Raw genomic sequence first — 16,575 nt, 5'->3', positions numbered from 1 at the left:
TCAAATCATCTCCCGCGATTTCAAATTAAGTGCTTGTAAAATATGTAACCTCTCCCAGTTTTTGCAATTAATAAGGGACGTCTGCAATTAGCCTAACTCGATGAACACAGTTCTGCTATCATTAAAAGACATTTTGTGAAAGTGCTGCTGTTATTATTGATGCTCTGGAGACCAATCCCTCCTAGAGGGCAAACAGTGGACTGTTAGAAAACAACAGCCATAAATCACACTGTCAGGTACCAGCAAAACAGGACTTAAATGCAGGCACATGAAGGCCATTCACAGCAAACAGAGCATTGGAGGTTCACAGTCATGAATTGCTGAACCTGTAATTAATTTAAACTTCCTTCAAGCAAAATTTTAAATAAACAATGCCTTGTGCTGAAGGAAGAAAACAGGAGTGAGGAAGCTCCGTGCCAAAATAAAAAGGAAGCTGGTCTTTGTAAAACCTTTTAATAATGCACACAACAAATAAAACAAACCCTTTGTTTCATTTTCTGCACTGCTTAACCCTCTAAAGCTGGAGACAATGTTTTTCCATCATAACGGAAAATACAAAAGTGGGTTTATTTCAAGGATTACTTAGAAAGATATGATTAGCATGCTACTCAGTACATTACCTCATTCTAGTTATTTATATTTAAAATCAATTGCATTGGCATATGATAGGAGCTGATCCATATATACACATATACATGGACAGAGTTAGATCAGCAAAACCTAGTGAATATTTCACTGGCAGAAGTATCTGCTTCACAGAATTGTTTTTTACAGAACTCAGATTTCTTCAGCTAAACTCATGCTACTAAAAGCTATTTGAATTGCAGGAGTCCAGCGAATTGAAGCTGGATTCTGTACTTAATCATTGTTGACATCAACTTGAAAACAGAAACACTTCTAAAGAAATTAAATGTTCAAGCAGTCTTTCTGCAGCAAAAATTTTGCCAGGTCAAATAGTACTAACATGCAGAATAATGGATAGCTGGGAACGATTACAAGGCAGTAATCTCATCAATGCAATCAGATGATGTATTAAATCACCATCTGAATATAGAAGCATGAGAAAAGATTTGGAAAATAGTGACCAGGACAATTCCAGGCCCAAGAGGACTACGGTATGAAGAAAGGCTCAAATGATTGAACTTATTTTCACTGTGCAATAGAAGCAAGAGGGAAGACATGATGCAGGTTTTCAGCACAATGTAAGGCATGGATGAAGTGGAAGTAAACTGATCTTGAACAATAAGCATAGGACTACAGGACAGAAGTACAAAATTCACAAGCTTGAAGCAAGATTATAGATCAGAAAAAAAACTTTCCCCCCTCCACAAAGGATAGTGATAATGTGGAACAGCTCCCAGAGAAGGTAGTTGATTTGGGGTCAATTGTCATTTTTAGAAAGGAGCTGGATCAATATCTGAGAAGTGGGATCGAGGGTTAGAGACAACACTATTTGATTTTTTTTCAGGGGTGGTCGGGAAGCAAATTAGTGTTTCCCGAAGTATGGGATCAATAAGTGGTGCAGGAGAAAGGACCATGAGAGAATATCAATTGCACAGGGACTCTGGATGAAGCGGGCTTGATAGGCTAAATGGCCTTTTCTTGCTCTGGATTTTTAAAATCTTTCTCTGAGATGCGATTACAGCCTCATAACTTCTCCCATATATCCATTTAAACAAAAACTTGATCAATTCATAAGGGAGATTCTAGTTTTCTGTTTATGGCCCATTTCACTGTTGTCAGAAAAAATCTCGACATTTGCTGACAGTATGTGTAATCAGTGTCAATGATACCAAAGGGTTAATGATTCAAGTAATGATCAGAATCTTATCAAGTGATAATTAACAGCTAATTACAAGGAAGTAGGGTGAATGTATATTACACAGAAATAATCAACTATATATGGTCAAAAATTAATGGTGCAGGATAAACAAAGGTCTTTTTCACAAGGAGAATGAATTTAATATTCCACTGTTCCCCACCGTGTATCCTGGTTAGATCAGAAGTACATATCTGCATAAACCATTTTAAAACGTGTTCCAAAGTTAGATTTTTGAGTAGCGATAATCAACACTTTGTGATGTCAGTGGAAGCTGCTGCAACAAGCAGTATTTGTGACATAAAGCAGTATTCATTCAGAATGCATTTTGTTACTTTTACCGGGTGGAAAAAGCATAATTGTCACAAAAATGTAATTCCCAGGGCTCCCTGAAGGCTCCCTTTGATCCTTAGTTTGTATTGAGCAAGCTAATTTAAGTCTGAGCAGCAAAAGGGGCATTAGAATTAGCGCAGAGCCCGAGAAAGGGAGGGGCAAATCGGTCGCAGTTACCACCCTCACTGGAAATCCTCATGTGGGCGTCAGGTGAGGACAGGATTGGGCTCGGTTGCCCAGCTCTTGATGGTTACCAAGGCTCACTGATGAGTGAGGTACCAGGGAACAGCTGGTGCCTATGGCACTTTACCTCAGGAAGGAAGTCAACACTTTCAGGAGAGGTGCTGAGAGAAGAAAACTGGGTAGAAAAAAAATTAAAAGGAAGTATCATTTCCTTAACATTTATAAGGCCTGGCTCATTTTATGAAAAGATTTTTTAAATGACTTCAGAAGTTAGCTAAAGAACAACAATTCTCCACTGCACAAGTCAACATATCAGCTCTGATGAAAGGTAACCGACCTGGAACGTTAACTCTCCACGGATGCTGCCTGACCTGCTGAGTGTTTCCAGCATTATCTGTTTTTATTTCAGATTTCCAGCATCCGCAGTATTTTGCTTTTGTTTCTACATACCTTTTATTTGGTTCAGCTACTATTGGAATGACATTTAAAAGATAAACTGCCATAAGGAATACAGTTCCTACCAGTGATTATTCCTGTCGCTGAACGACTGTCACGTGTTAAGAGCCCCATAGGATCAACAATGGAACAGCCAACCCAGCAGGTCAAAGAGCTTAAAACCAAATTCTGCTGGTACTGCAGAAACTATGTTCCACCATTTTAAACTTCAGGACTGAGTGTACAATTGATCACTGGATTCCATACACCTTTTTTGAACGATTGATCCCAATTCTTACAGACAGCAATTAAAAAACTGGCTTCCTAAAAATTACATACTAGTGGAGTGCATTTAAAATAATGGACACAGCAAAGAGAAATTCAAGCAAATGTTTCTGCTGGTATTATAAAGGAAGATGAAATCTTTCAACGTTAGCAAAACGTGAATCTGAAGTACAGCACTTAATTATTTCCGTAGAACTCCACGTTATTTTATACGTCAACTACAATTCTGGAAACTGTGCTGCACTAACACTCACGGCTGGTTTCAACAGTCATGAAACTGGCCAGCACATGATCCATACAGGTGTAAGATGGCTGATTTTAAAAGTGATTTGAAAGGTTGCTTAGGTCTTTTTAAAACAAAAAAAATAAACTTTGGAAGATGCGAATAAAAACATTTTACTGAATAGGAACTGTGAGATGAGATCCAGCATGCACACTTCTCCATTTTAACCCTCTCCTTACACAGCTCAAACTGCACCAGAATGCTTATTTTGCAGTTAATGATGGATTTTAACTGGTCTCTAATCAATAAATGGTTAAACATTCTGATGGATGTAACTCATGTAGCATATATTTACATTGTCCAGTAAATTGGAAATACAGCAGTAAAACATACTGTTATTCGGTATCCCAAATCACTGCCAATTGGATACCAGCAAATGAACATACCAGGTGAAACTAGAATGTTCCCTACTAATCCTTTTACTTCAAGTTGTTTCAAGAATCTCATTGACTTTAGTTGGACTGCCACTGACAAAAGAAAGGGAAAACTCATCAATAAAAAGGCAATTTAATAAGTGCAGTTGTTGGGGTCAGAGCCATTCTGTGCTGAGGGACCTACAAGTCTTCAGATAAGGACTTCCATGTTTAACGAAACTATAGGATGTTATTAACATTTATTGTCCAATACAGCTATTTTTTTGTTAAATCAGACAGCAAAACAATGAAAGTTGTACATCGTGATAAACCAAAATTAACTCTAAATGTACAAGTACAATTTCATGGTCACACCTTTGTGTTGTATTTGAATGTTTTTTAGTCTCCAAATCCAAAAGAGTTACGCAAGACGACAATCATAAAATTGTGGGTAGCACAATACATTATAAACATGATATTTACTCAGTCCCATGCTCATTACAAGTCTGACAAGTTTACTCTATTCCAAGATCACCATAATTTGTACAGTGTACCATCATTAAATTGTTAGTGATGAAGTATTTTACAAATAATTGCAATGTGTGCATGCGCCCTTGTAGATTACTTTATTTTGAGACTGACCTCCAATGTATACTTAAGTTTCCAGACTTCAGTGATCCCTGAATAGGTTTGCATGATTTTGATATTGAAGTAAATACATTAATGAGCAGACTTACATCAGCGTGCCTGGGGCTAGGGTAAGATTACGCATTTCATAAATATCATGTTGTACAAAAGGCTACTGTAATATTCTTATCAAAATTAGGCAATGATCTTCCTACATTTATGAACATCTCAAAGCATTTTGTTGCCTTGTATTAAACACTATCGTGATGCCAGCCTCCAAAAATACCAACCTTCCTGCTGGTGAAGGAACCTGTCTCATGAAGAATCGCCACTCTGAATGATGGCCACCATGTGTGGAATTCTTTCACCCACTGGTGCATCACTGTTGCCGGGCAGACAATAACCACAGGTCCCAAGCCCTCGTACCTTAAATTTAAAAGAAACAACTAAGAAACAGCAACTTTAATATGTTCATATTTCACTAATTCAATATGACAACTTTTTAAAAAATCAGTCTCCTAAATTAAGACACACCGTATTTACTCGATGGTCATACTCAACTATAAATATCACTAGGCTCTGGTACAGGCAAAGGTCACTGCCCTGCAAAAGACCCTGGGATTCTCCAGGGCACAGCGGAGTTATATCCTTACGTAAACCAACAGCTTGCAGAAGAAAAACAAAGAGGTGCAAGTCTGCGGGGGCAGTAAAGTACATCTGCATAATGCAGTCTTTTTAAGCACTGACTGACGGCATCCAAAGATATTCATTATTGTGTAAAAGCTGTGGACATGGTGTGCTGCCAAAGGAGATTTTAATGCAAGATTTAATAAACTAAGCTAACTATTTATATACGCAATTTAAAATTCTGTTTACATAGACTATTGATATTGAGGCATAAGTGAGTTTGCATACAAACCCTATTGCGAAGGGTAACCTTATGCAACTTATCGACCCAGGGTATCACATGTTTCTCTGCTGTAAAGCTAAGTTTTCAATGTTTTGCCATTCATTAAATGTGTTACATGTTTAATTTCCCTTGCCCTTCAGCTCCTACATCTCGTAAAAATTCCCTTTGATGGTCCTACTAAAAGAATTAAAGGAATATTGTAATTGAAATGTCATTAAAAATTCACGAGTCCCTCCTACAACAGCAATACAACTGATGAAATATTAATTGAGCTACACAGACTGACAGTCTGCAGAGGGGCACTTGCCTGTAATTTGAGCCTCGTGTCCTTATCTTGCTGTAGCTTAGGCCTGCCAAGAAGGCAATTATCTCAATGGTCTTGCCCAGTCCCATTTCGTCTCCCAGAATTCCCCCTGCCTGCTGGCAGTGCAATTCCCATAGCCACCTAACACCTGTCTGTTGATACCTGGAAACAGCAAAATGAGATTTGTTTTTACAAAACATAATGGAAAGCATTCATAAATGAATTAACTGTTGTATAATCTCTAATTCAATTCAAAAACAGAAATAATAACATGCTGCAAGCCTGCCGTACCCTAGCAATATTTAGCTCATCATGAAATTTTGATGCAGTGAGACAAAGTAAACAGCTTTTTTTTTGGAAATAAAAAAATACTTGAAAGCGCAATTCATTTGATAGAACACATTACAGAGTACTCTTTGTTCTGTACCCTTTCCATTTTATAGTTTATTTTGTCAATATCGCAAAGTAAATGATGAATCCCGTAATGTTTTATGAAAATATATTACATATTTCTTCAGACTTTATATTTCTTAATAGATTTTAAAAGTGGGCATTGAATTTTTCAACTGAATGCTGCATGATCCATTTCTATTCCACTCAGAAATTGTTATTAATTGTTTCAGTGGTCAATAAAATGAACGAGGAAAATACAGAAGTCTGCATTACTCTTTCCTACAGTTACACAAACTGACAGTATTGAAAACTGCCCACCCTAAGATTGAGATTTATGTATCCGTTTGTCTCACCACTTGACCAAAGCCAATAGAAAATAAATGCATATGCAAACCAATTATCTCAAATAAAATTCAATGGCATTGGCTCTATAACTCCCACTAAGTAAAGATGTAGTATTCAAGGATTAACAATTCATTTGTTTTGCATAACCGAATACATTCCCATGTTAGCCAAGAGCTCAGCCTGACGGCACCATTTACTTTTACTGCTGCTGGTGCTTCTGACCCACAGGCAGAGGAAGAACCCACCCTGTGAGGTGGCACTTCCCGTTCTAGATCGATGCATCCTCTCCCCCCACATTTATATTATAGTATTGCCTCCAGGAATATATATATACATGGGGGAAGTCATCCTTTTCATGTTTGTACATACTTGTATAGCTTTCTCCAAAGGAAACCCGGCACCTTGAACCCCTCATCAAACTCTGCATCACTTTCATCAGACGCAGCACCTTCTCCGTTGGCTGGGCGCTCTTCCTTTTCCAGCAGTCGCTTCCTTTTCCATTTCCTACGTGATGACGAGTTAGGCTATGTTAACATAGAAATAGTGTGGAATCTAACAGTATAGCAATGCCGTTTTCAGTTCATGGCATGTCACACGCTGCTGAAATTAACGACATTGTCCTTCACCCTCACCAGACCGGGAGTAACGAGCTGACCATGGCGCCTCCAAAGTTTTGAGAGCTGCTTTGTTTTACAGGCCAATATTTATCCCTCAACCAACATCACTAAAACAAATTGACTGGTCATTATCACATTGTTTGTGGGAGCTTGCTGTGCACAAATTGGCTGCCACGTTTCCTACATTACAACATTGACCACACTTCAAAAGTACTTCATTGGTTGTAAAGCGCTTTGGGACTTCCTGAGGGCATGAAAGGCGGTATATAAATGCAAGTCTTTCTTTCTTCTTTCTAACAGGAGGCTCACATCCACTTGGACAGATCACTGCTAACTCTATCCTTTAGTAAATGAAGCCATTTACTTTTATGTAACAAAAAAATATTTCCACCATTAAAAACTGATAATTTTTGTGCAGTTCTACGCAGCTTCTACAGCAGTTTAAAAGACACCTCCAATGCTGACTACAGGCTCCATTTCAAAGCTCACAGTGTCCTGGCAATTTCAGATGATCTATTCCAAAGTTAATGCCTCATAAACAGGCTGCACACTGCTGTACAAAACATTAACAGTGCTATTTAACAGGTTCGAAATTTTTTTACTAATGACTTCAGGGCTTCCTTCTGAGTACTGTGTCAGGAAATGTTTCTAATATCTACAAGCGGGAAATGGTGAAAGACAAAGCAGTACACATTCCGACATCTGAGAAGAAATCTCAGCACATCAACAAGTTGGGTTTATATAGCCTTGCAAGGGCTCTAACAGCAATTTATAGACAGCACTGAACAAACAGTTGTGTACCTTGGCATCCCAAAGGGTGCTAATCTGCATTATTTTCCTATAGAGCAGATCCTGTTGCTCCCTGCTGGATATGGAGACCCAAAATGATTTCTCACTGCGGAAGCTGGAAGATACAGTCCTAATAAGGAAGGAGGCGTATTTATTTTAACTTTACCTAAATTGTGCTAGCTGGGGGAAGAGGTGGGGGGAGAAGAGACAGGATGATTACCTTACACTGAACTGACCCTCCCATTCCTACTTTACTTTCTCCTTTTGAGTAAAGGTTACTGTGTGTGATACCGTAGTTTTGTGGAGGAAGTCCGAGATCTTATTTGCATTATACTGTACGCATAAATTCTGTAAGGAATCTTACAACACCAGGTTATAGTCCAACAAATTTATTTTAAAATCACAAGCTTTCGGAGATTATCCCCTTCATCAGGTGAATGAGTGTAATTGACACAATGTATATCCAGTGTACTGGGACGTGCTGTTCTCCGTGACTGGCCTGTTTGAATAACAACGACACCTTTTGATTGGTGTGATGCTGTCCCAGCCTAGTATAAGATGTGCGATTTGAGAACCTTTTCACTCATTCAACTGACGAAGGGGATAATCTCCAAAAGCTTGTGATTTTAAAATAAATTTGTTGGACTATAACCTGGTGTTGTAAGATTCCTTACATTTGTCCACCCCAGTCCATCACCGGCATCTCCACATCATGGCATAAATTCTGAGTTGGGGAGCATGCAGTTTTTGTGAAGATTTAATTTTCAATTGTTTTAGTAAGGTAAAAGACTATGATAAAAACTTGTGAAAATTCAATAGTACAGAACCAATTATGACGGATGAGAAATAACACAGGAGACTTACATGAGAGTAGTATGGAGACACAGCGAACGCAGAGATAAATAGGAGGAGAAAACGGACAGCCAGGAAGAGAGACTGACAGGCAAAACGCAAAAATAAGCAGACTAGGAACAGAGCTACAATAGAGAAACATATAGCTCATGGTATCTTAAAACTCACTGGGGCAGCGCTAATAAAAAAAAAACACACTGAACACATACAGCCACACTAGATTTTCAACACTAGTGCAAAAAACAATCATGGGCGGCAGCAACCATGTAGTCTGATTTTTTTAAAAAGACACCCATAATAAACAGCGAATAGAAAGAGCTCAAACAGCTGAAGTTAGGTTTATAGAATGCAACAGCCCAGAGTTATAATCAAGACAGTGAAAAGCTCAGCTTAGCAATCTCAGCCCACCTAACCTGTAGAACGACTGCTATGCAAACTTATAAAAAGTTATACCAAGAAGCGCTGGCAACTTAAGAGATGTCACAAAATAAAACGGAAAAATAAAATCAGAGGGATTCAGAAATTGTTTTGAGCTAGATACATAAAATGGATAGATGGATGGATGTAGAGCTTGTTATCTAATTGTATACATAAACTAAAAATAATTTCTTTGTGCTCCTACTGAACTTGATCTCTCGGAGGTTTTCTCCTGTATAGGATTTGACAATTATGAATTTTATGTTTGGGTTCTTGTTGCTTTAGGTTTATTTTTAAATCTAGATTTCTCCTCCTTCCAGGTTGTCACACAGTAAGCATCTGCGCATTACCTGCCCAAGATTTTAAGCTTGTGAAGATGGACCAACTTGGGGAGGAGAATGCATTTAAGGGGATGCTAGATAAGTATATGAAGGAGAAAAAAACTGAATGATATGCTGACAGGGTTAGATGAAGTAGGGTAGCAGGAGGCTCGTGTGGAGCATAAACACCAGAATGGACCAGTTGGGCTGAATGGCCTGTTTCTGTGCTGTACATTCTGTGCAATACTTTACCCTACCCCATGAAAATAAATTTCTATACAGTAGTTCAGTCTCAATTTTGCTATTCTCCAGCTACAATCTCCATCGGATTGGAGATTGTAGGCAGTACCAATCAAAGGAAGTGCTTTAAGTTACCACAGACTTTGTCCGAAGGCTAAACAATGTTTAGTTGCAGATCATTTAAACAGCTCTGAACTGCAGAGTTTGATTCTTCCATATCTGTTATGTTTGTAATATGGAAATGGGGGATTGGGTTTCTGTCACCTTTTCATTTCCGGTTTGTATTTATCACCAAGACCGCCTACTTCCACCTCCGTAACATTGCCCATTTTCGCCCCTCCCTCAGCTCATCTGCTGCTTAAACCCTCATCCATGCCTTTGTTACCTCCAAACTGGACTATTCCAATGGTCTCCTGGCTGGCCTCCCATCTTCCACCCTCCATAAACTTGAGCTCATCCAAAACGCTGCTGCCCGTATCCTAACTCGCACCAAGTCCTGTTCTCCCATCAACCCTGTGCTTGCTGATCTACATTGGCTCCCAGTCCGGGAATGCCTGGATTTTAAAATTCTCATCCTTATTTTCATTCCCTCCATGGCCTCGCCCCCTATCTCTGAAACCTCCTCCAGCCCTACAACCCTCCAAAATCTCTGCGCTCCTCAATTTCTTGCCTCTTGCACATCCCCGATTTTAATCGCTCCACTATTGGCGCCATGCCTTCAGCTGCCTAGGCCCTAAGCTCTGGAATTCCCTCCCTAAACCTCTCTCCCTCTCTCTCCTCCTTTAAGATGCTCCTTAAAACCTACCTCTTTGACCAAACCTGCCCTAATATCTCCTTATATGGTTTGGTGTCAAATTTTGTTTGATAATGCTCTTGTGAAGTGCCTTGGGATGTTTTATTAAAGGTGCTATATAAATGCAAGTTGTTGTTGTTGTGTCAGGTTGGTATGAAGGATAAGTGGCAGTGTTCTCAATATGTAATCAACTATTTATAGTTGACACTATAAATTTAATTTATGAACAAAAATAATAGAGGTGAACAAAAATCATGAATTATGGAAACCTGAATTAAAAACAGAATATGTTACAAATAGATGGCAAGCCTGTCAGCAGCTGAAGAGGGAGAAGAGACTTTTGCTTTGGGAAAAAGATAGACGAGACCTTTATCAAACTGATGAAAGCAATGAGAGGAGAAAGAAGGTGAAGGTCATAACCACATTGATACTTATATTACAAAGGGACAGCTAATGGTCTAACAGTCTATAAACAGATTTTCTTAAAGAGATAAAAAATGCTGGATGATATGATATCCCCTCAGTCAAGCTGTGATAGGCATTAGAATGACAAAAAGGGAATAAAACAGTTCCAACATGGGGTGGAACTTCGTGAAATATGAATGAGAGAAAATAGCAGAAAAATGGGAGAGGCTTGAAGCTGCTAAGGGCAGAAAATGCTGGCAAAGCACAGCCTCAGAAAAGAGAAAACCGAATCTGAAAAGTGTCTCTTCCCGCAGAAAAGGAGCTGTGACCATATGAGGACTTTTTTGAGAGGGAGGCCAAGACAGATTTAAAACTGAACAGCAATCGAGCTTTCTGAAAGGAAGTGATGGAAAGAAAGTCCCTGGACATATTCTTTCTATTTTAAATGCCATTTCTGACCCTGGCAATATTGCTCACCTGGACACTAAGGACACCAGTAAGTTTGTCACCTTCCAATCGGTGAACAACCAGCATGGTGCAGTTGTCCATTAACATTTACAACTTGCTTTTCCTACAATACATTGAAAAGAATAGGACTTTGCAAAGATGTATCATAACAATTTAATAAAATTAGAGTGACCATCATGGCTCTAGCAGTAGAGTGTTTAATTCTTAACCTAATTGCTTCCTAGTACAAATCCCAGCCTTGAATATCTATCGTGAGTGTCAGAGACAATTAGATGCACTTCTGGAGGTGAGAGGTGATTGAGAGTATCGTGAGAAAGCCAATACATGGGGTTGATCTATCAAGAAAGGGATGGTTTGTTGAGCCTAATGGTGTTTTTCATTTCTTAAATGTCTTATTTTTGTAGAATGAAAGTTTCACCCATTCTCAGGATTGTGGGCTTGCTGAATAGGGAAAGAGAAGCAAAGCTGGCAAGGAACAGTCCCATTCTGCAAAGAAAACTTTGTCACTTGCTCAAGGTACAGCATTCACATTCCGTAGAGAAACTGTTTACAACTGGACTCTCAACTGAAGGAGGAAAAATGGCTGTGAGCTGCAGCAATGAAGAACTAAACACAAATGGATAGGAAATAAATGTGCCACTCAGATTTTTTTTTACAATACTTTGTTACCGATCGTAATGAAAAAGCTTGTATTTTTTATATAAATGGTGCGAAACATTTTCTAGTCCTCGAAGACCAATAAGGGGAGACTTTAGAGCAGTGAAGGCAGTCATATTGTTTCATTTGCATGTACTGTTCCTTTTAAGAGTATAATATTCTAACATTCATAAGCAGAAACTGCTCCACTATAAAAGGATAATAAGAACTGGAATTTGATTTCTTAAGTATTACATTTGCTGGCTTCATACTGTGTTTTTAATATTGTTAGCATGTTTAGGCAATATCTCATCCATTTAAAACAACACAGCATTCTCAACTGACTTCTCTAATTCAGTATATTAGGATAGTCAATGCAATTGTGTCTCCATCTTACTTTTATGGCATATCTGAGTGGATTTAATTGATGTGTCTTAACTGCCATAATACATGCATCTATTGGCACTTGCATCATCTAGCAAATTAAGATTGATAAAGCTAATTATACACTTGAGTAAGAAATTAAAGGTGTGCACAGAGAGTTTAAGGTAGCTTCCCTCGTCCAATTCCCAGTTAGGCCATTTTAACAAAAGTGCACCCTCACTATTTTTATGCCTCTGCAAAAACTTGCTGCATAATTATTTTCTGAGATAAAAAATAAACTTCAAATAAAAGGAATGTATATTAAAAAAAAATCAGAAAGCTGAAAATGTAGATTGAACTAGTCACTCAAGAGTGGCACAAGCTTGAAAGACCCAAAACTTAGACCTCCCATAACTGAAGTTTTTCTCATGGGTAGAACAAAGGGTACAGCTAATTCCTCTATGTGTTAACACTTCCAAGGGAACGGTGAATCTTTGAATGCTGTTTCAATCTGTTCAGAAACCTTACAACTGCTAAGTAAGAATTTTAGTTGAATCAATTCTATCCCATCTGGGTGGTAAGAGTAAAGTCCACTTCTAAAGGAGAATGATGTGGCATGTATGCATATTAACAGAATATATATAAAATAATGGAATATACATGTACATCAATGGCATATACACGTATGTGTGCATCAATGGCATATACATGAATGTGTGCATCAACGGCATACACATGTATATCAATGACTTATTATGTATATTAATGGCATTGCTGTTTGGCTTCTGTCAGTATATGGGGAAAACTATACTTTTTGTTGCAGACACATCATTAGGCAAGAACAGCAAATGAGATTTGGGGATTTCAATCGATATAACCATACCGCATTGACCAAGTTGGATCTGGCCCTCATATCGCATCTGATAACAAAATCCATCTCTACATCAAATGTTGCGCAGTGTCAGAGACAAGAATTTAATAACTCATGGAAATGGAAAAAAATACATGAACAAATCAACTTTTTTTGTGTGCCTTTAATTCAATATATTTGTCACCGTCCATTGTAAAGCTATTGCTTAAAAATGTTTCTATTTTTGTGGCAAAGCACCTCTCAGTTTATCCAATCCTGCCTGTTCCTGTGCCGGTCTAGGACTAGCTGCAGATATGATGGCATCATATCGAGCTGTATACAATACTCTAGGAAACAAAATGGTGTCTGCAGGAAAGCAGACACAGCCTTAATCAACTTACATATTATGTTTTCTTCTTAAAAGGCAAGGTTTCTATTTTATATATACGAAATGGAAGAAAAGACAGCTGCTTTAAATGAGAAGTTCTAGTAGAAATGGGAATTCTACTTCCACCCATCAACGCTGTTGAAAAAAACGGTTAAAAAATTGCTCAGGATCACAAACTATGGTCTTTGAAGCTATTTTTATACATATAATAAAATTCATTATGATAATTATTGCCATGAGCTATCATTTATCCATAACTAAAGATGCACACTGTGCACAATAAGTACACTATACACAAGGAAGACTTCTGGGAGCACTGTGTGTACTCCATCACTAGAAGGCACTGCTGCCTAATATTAAATTCCTTTTTCAATCTGCAGCCCTCCTATAACAGATGTCATCCAGATTTGATTTTTCCTCTTTTAAAAAAAAACAGCTCTTATAATTGTCATACCACTTGTACTAAAGAGGCAGCTGAACTGGGAAGCAATCCAAATGGCATATCAACTATCAGAAATGTGATGTTGCGAATCAGCATGTTAACTACATAACTAATCATACACTTTAGTTTTCAAGAATAGTTATTTCAAACAATTGATAGAAACTTTAAAACACATGACAGAACTTTAGGACACGGGGTTACAAACTGGGGACCAGGGGGTCTTTGGAGTTATCAGATTTCCATCTTTGCGAGCACTGTCTCTCATGAATTTGGATTTCTATTTGTTTAATTAGCACACTATTTCTGTTTATTGTATACTATTGTAACATAGCACCGTTTTCCTTTGGGTGCCTGACATGGTCTTTTGGATGTTGGGACAGGAATGTGTTGATATTTACAGGCGGTCTCTCACACAGAAAAGTTTGAAAACCATTTCTTTAGGTCACTAATTCACAAACGTCTGAGTTTATATACATGGTATTTGGTTTCTCGGAAGGTCAAAAACTTATTATTTTTCTTTCTCCCAGTTACTAAAGACAGCAACTTTTATTTAAAATGGTTACTAATGTTTTTATTTAATGTCTATTCTGCCTGTGAACTTAATTTAAAATTTGAAAGTCAGTGTTACAGAAGATAGTCAATATCCAGTATACAGCTCCAAGCTTAAAGAGTCAGTAAAAAATATATAATTAATATGCTATTATAAAATAGGAAGCATCAACATATAGTCTTATACTCTTAATTCAAAGTTGCTTAATTCAAATTGTCAATTCTAGTTGAAATTGTGCAAAAAAAGCACCTTGTGCTGTTTTATTCAAATTGCTTAATTTGAACTACTGGATAATTTGAATTTTTTCTGCAAAAACAATCTGAATTAACAGGGGTAGACTGTAGTTGCTACATTATCATAATTGAACTTTCAAAATTAATTGAAAAGTTAAAACTGAAACCCATTTCTAATCCATTACATTCCTTGACTTTGTGCGCTCTTAATGGATAAACAAAGTCTTAATTACAATGCACGAAGCAAAGTAACAGCTGAAACTTCGCATTTTATTCAGACTGACAGTATTTACCAACAGACTTTCAATGTAACTCCACTTTCTAAAGTACATTAGGTTACATTTAGCGTGCTTTTGCCTATTACTTTACTGATCTGTTAAAGCCACTTTGTATCATGGGCACTGATGAGTTTGCTTCATTCTTTCACGGGGATATTTCACAACAGTGGAAAAAAAATCATCTTTTGCATCTCTTATTTTAAAAATGTCACAAATTTCAGGAAAATTGTATGTTATATTTTTGTAAAGTGCTGCAAAAATAAAGTGATTGTATAGCAGCACATGTCATTCACTTATAAAAATCTCAGGTAATTGGACTTTAAAGTGAACTTACTTTTTAACGTGAAATGTACCCAATTCTATTTCTCTAATATCTTAAAATCTGTCTAAAAATCTAAAAATTAGTCTGAATGTGCTACCTGTCTACAAATTCTTAGTTCCTGTTGTCATGTTTTTGTCACACTTTTGTGTTAACTTTTCTATTCTAAATTTCTATGTCCACAATTAGAATGGAACTGCCTATGTAAACTTGTCATGCTGTAATTACACCCTCCCACCAGTGGTCATGCTGTAGTTCCTCAGTTTTGCATCTTCCAACTCCTCAGCCTGTACTGTGCTCCTATGTTCTGCTTCATTAATCGCCATACGTGTATCTATAAATAATACTATAAAATCAAATATATTGTATAAAAATAGGCAGAATGTATGGCTTTAAGATGGGGACTAATCACATCTACATACCCTGGTCCAATTATCTCCACCCTCTCTTCACAATTCACCCAAAAACTACACTTAGTCTTCACTCATTGTGTACAATGACACAGGAGATTGACTAGTAGTATATAATAAATACCTGGAGTGGGGAAATGGCTATAATTCAATCTCAGGTTTTGATAAAACTCAAACCATTTATGCTTTACTCTCATCAAAGTCTTACAATTCCTTCCCACTGCAAAGTCAGTTGTTAATCTCCATTTCACTATAGAAACTGTTACTGCAAACAGTGACTCACCTTTTACACCACAATTTCATTAGAATAGCAGCCTAATTTTGAATGGTTTGAACAATGATCATTTCCTTATCTCACAAAACCTATTTTTGCACATCGCTAAATGGCAAAAGTCTGTTCGAAAGAACTTGCATTATGTGAAACCTCCTTACACCTTCAGAACACCTCAAAGCACTTCACAACCAGTGGATTACTGTAACAGTTACTGTTATGTAGGCGAACGCAGCAACTAATTGCACACAGCAAGTCCCATAAACACCAAATAAGACAAATAATTCAGCAAATCTTTCATGCTAAAATTGGCATTTCACATGACTAAGTAATGGCCACCGAGAAGGCCTTAAAATCCATGTTAAGTTAAAGAAATCCTAATTAACACGCTGGGGATTATCATTACTTAATCAACAATAGACCAGTAGGGATCAGACACATTTCAAGCATCCCCTTCCGGCCAAATAGACCAGTAAAACTGCTAAAAACAATGGGTACATGCCTAAATCACAGAAAATAGATAGATTTTCAAATAGGCTATGTGGTCAATTCCAGCTTCTTCCATGACTTTCACTGCTTCGTTATATTGTGTGACATGCCACAGCCAAAATGGGATACCACCACTAGTTTCTCTCCTTTTTGTACAGAACCCATTTAAATTGCA

General features: G+C 37.6%; 1 protein-coding gene across 4 annotated transcripts in view; it reads right to left on the bottom strand.

The window, feature by feature from the left end:
• The window catches only part of ercc6 (excision repair cross-complementation group 6), a 54,940-nt gene that overhangs the window by 23,985 nt on the left and 14,380 nt on the right, over positions 1 to 16,575 (bottom strand). For all 4 annotated transcript variants that reach the window (XM_067972610.1, XM_067972611.1, XM_067972609.1 and 1 more), the window contains exons 6-8: positions 6,640 to 6,774; positions 5,536 to 5,694; positions 4,609 to 4,744 (exon numbers count right to left, since the gene is read on the bottom strand). In XM_067972610.1, coding sequence (XP_067828711.1) covers positions 4,609 to 4,744; positions 5,536 to 5,694; positions 6,640 to 6,774 — 430 coding nt within the window. The remainder of the gene's footprint in view (positions 1 to 4,608; positions 4,745 to 5,535; positions 5,695 to 6,639; positions 6,775 to 16,575) is intronic.

The sequence above is a fragment of the Heptranchias perlo genome, chromosome 36, assembly GCF_035084215.1.
Source record: "Heptranchias perlo isolate sHepPer1 chromosome 36, sHepPer1.hap1, whole genome shotgun sequence".
Classification (NCBI taxonomy): domain Eukaryota; kingdom Metazoa; phylum Chordata; class Chondrichthyes; order Hexanchiformes; family Hexanchidae; genus Heptranchias; species Heptranchias perlo.
The sequence above is the reverse complement of the archived record's forward strand: the minus strand, read 5'-3'. Positions and strand labels throughout refer to the sequence as shown.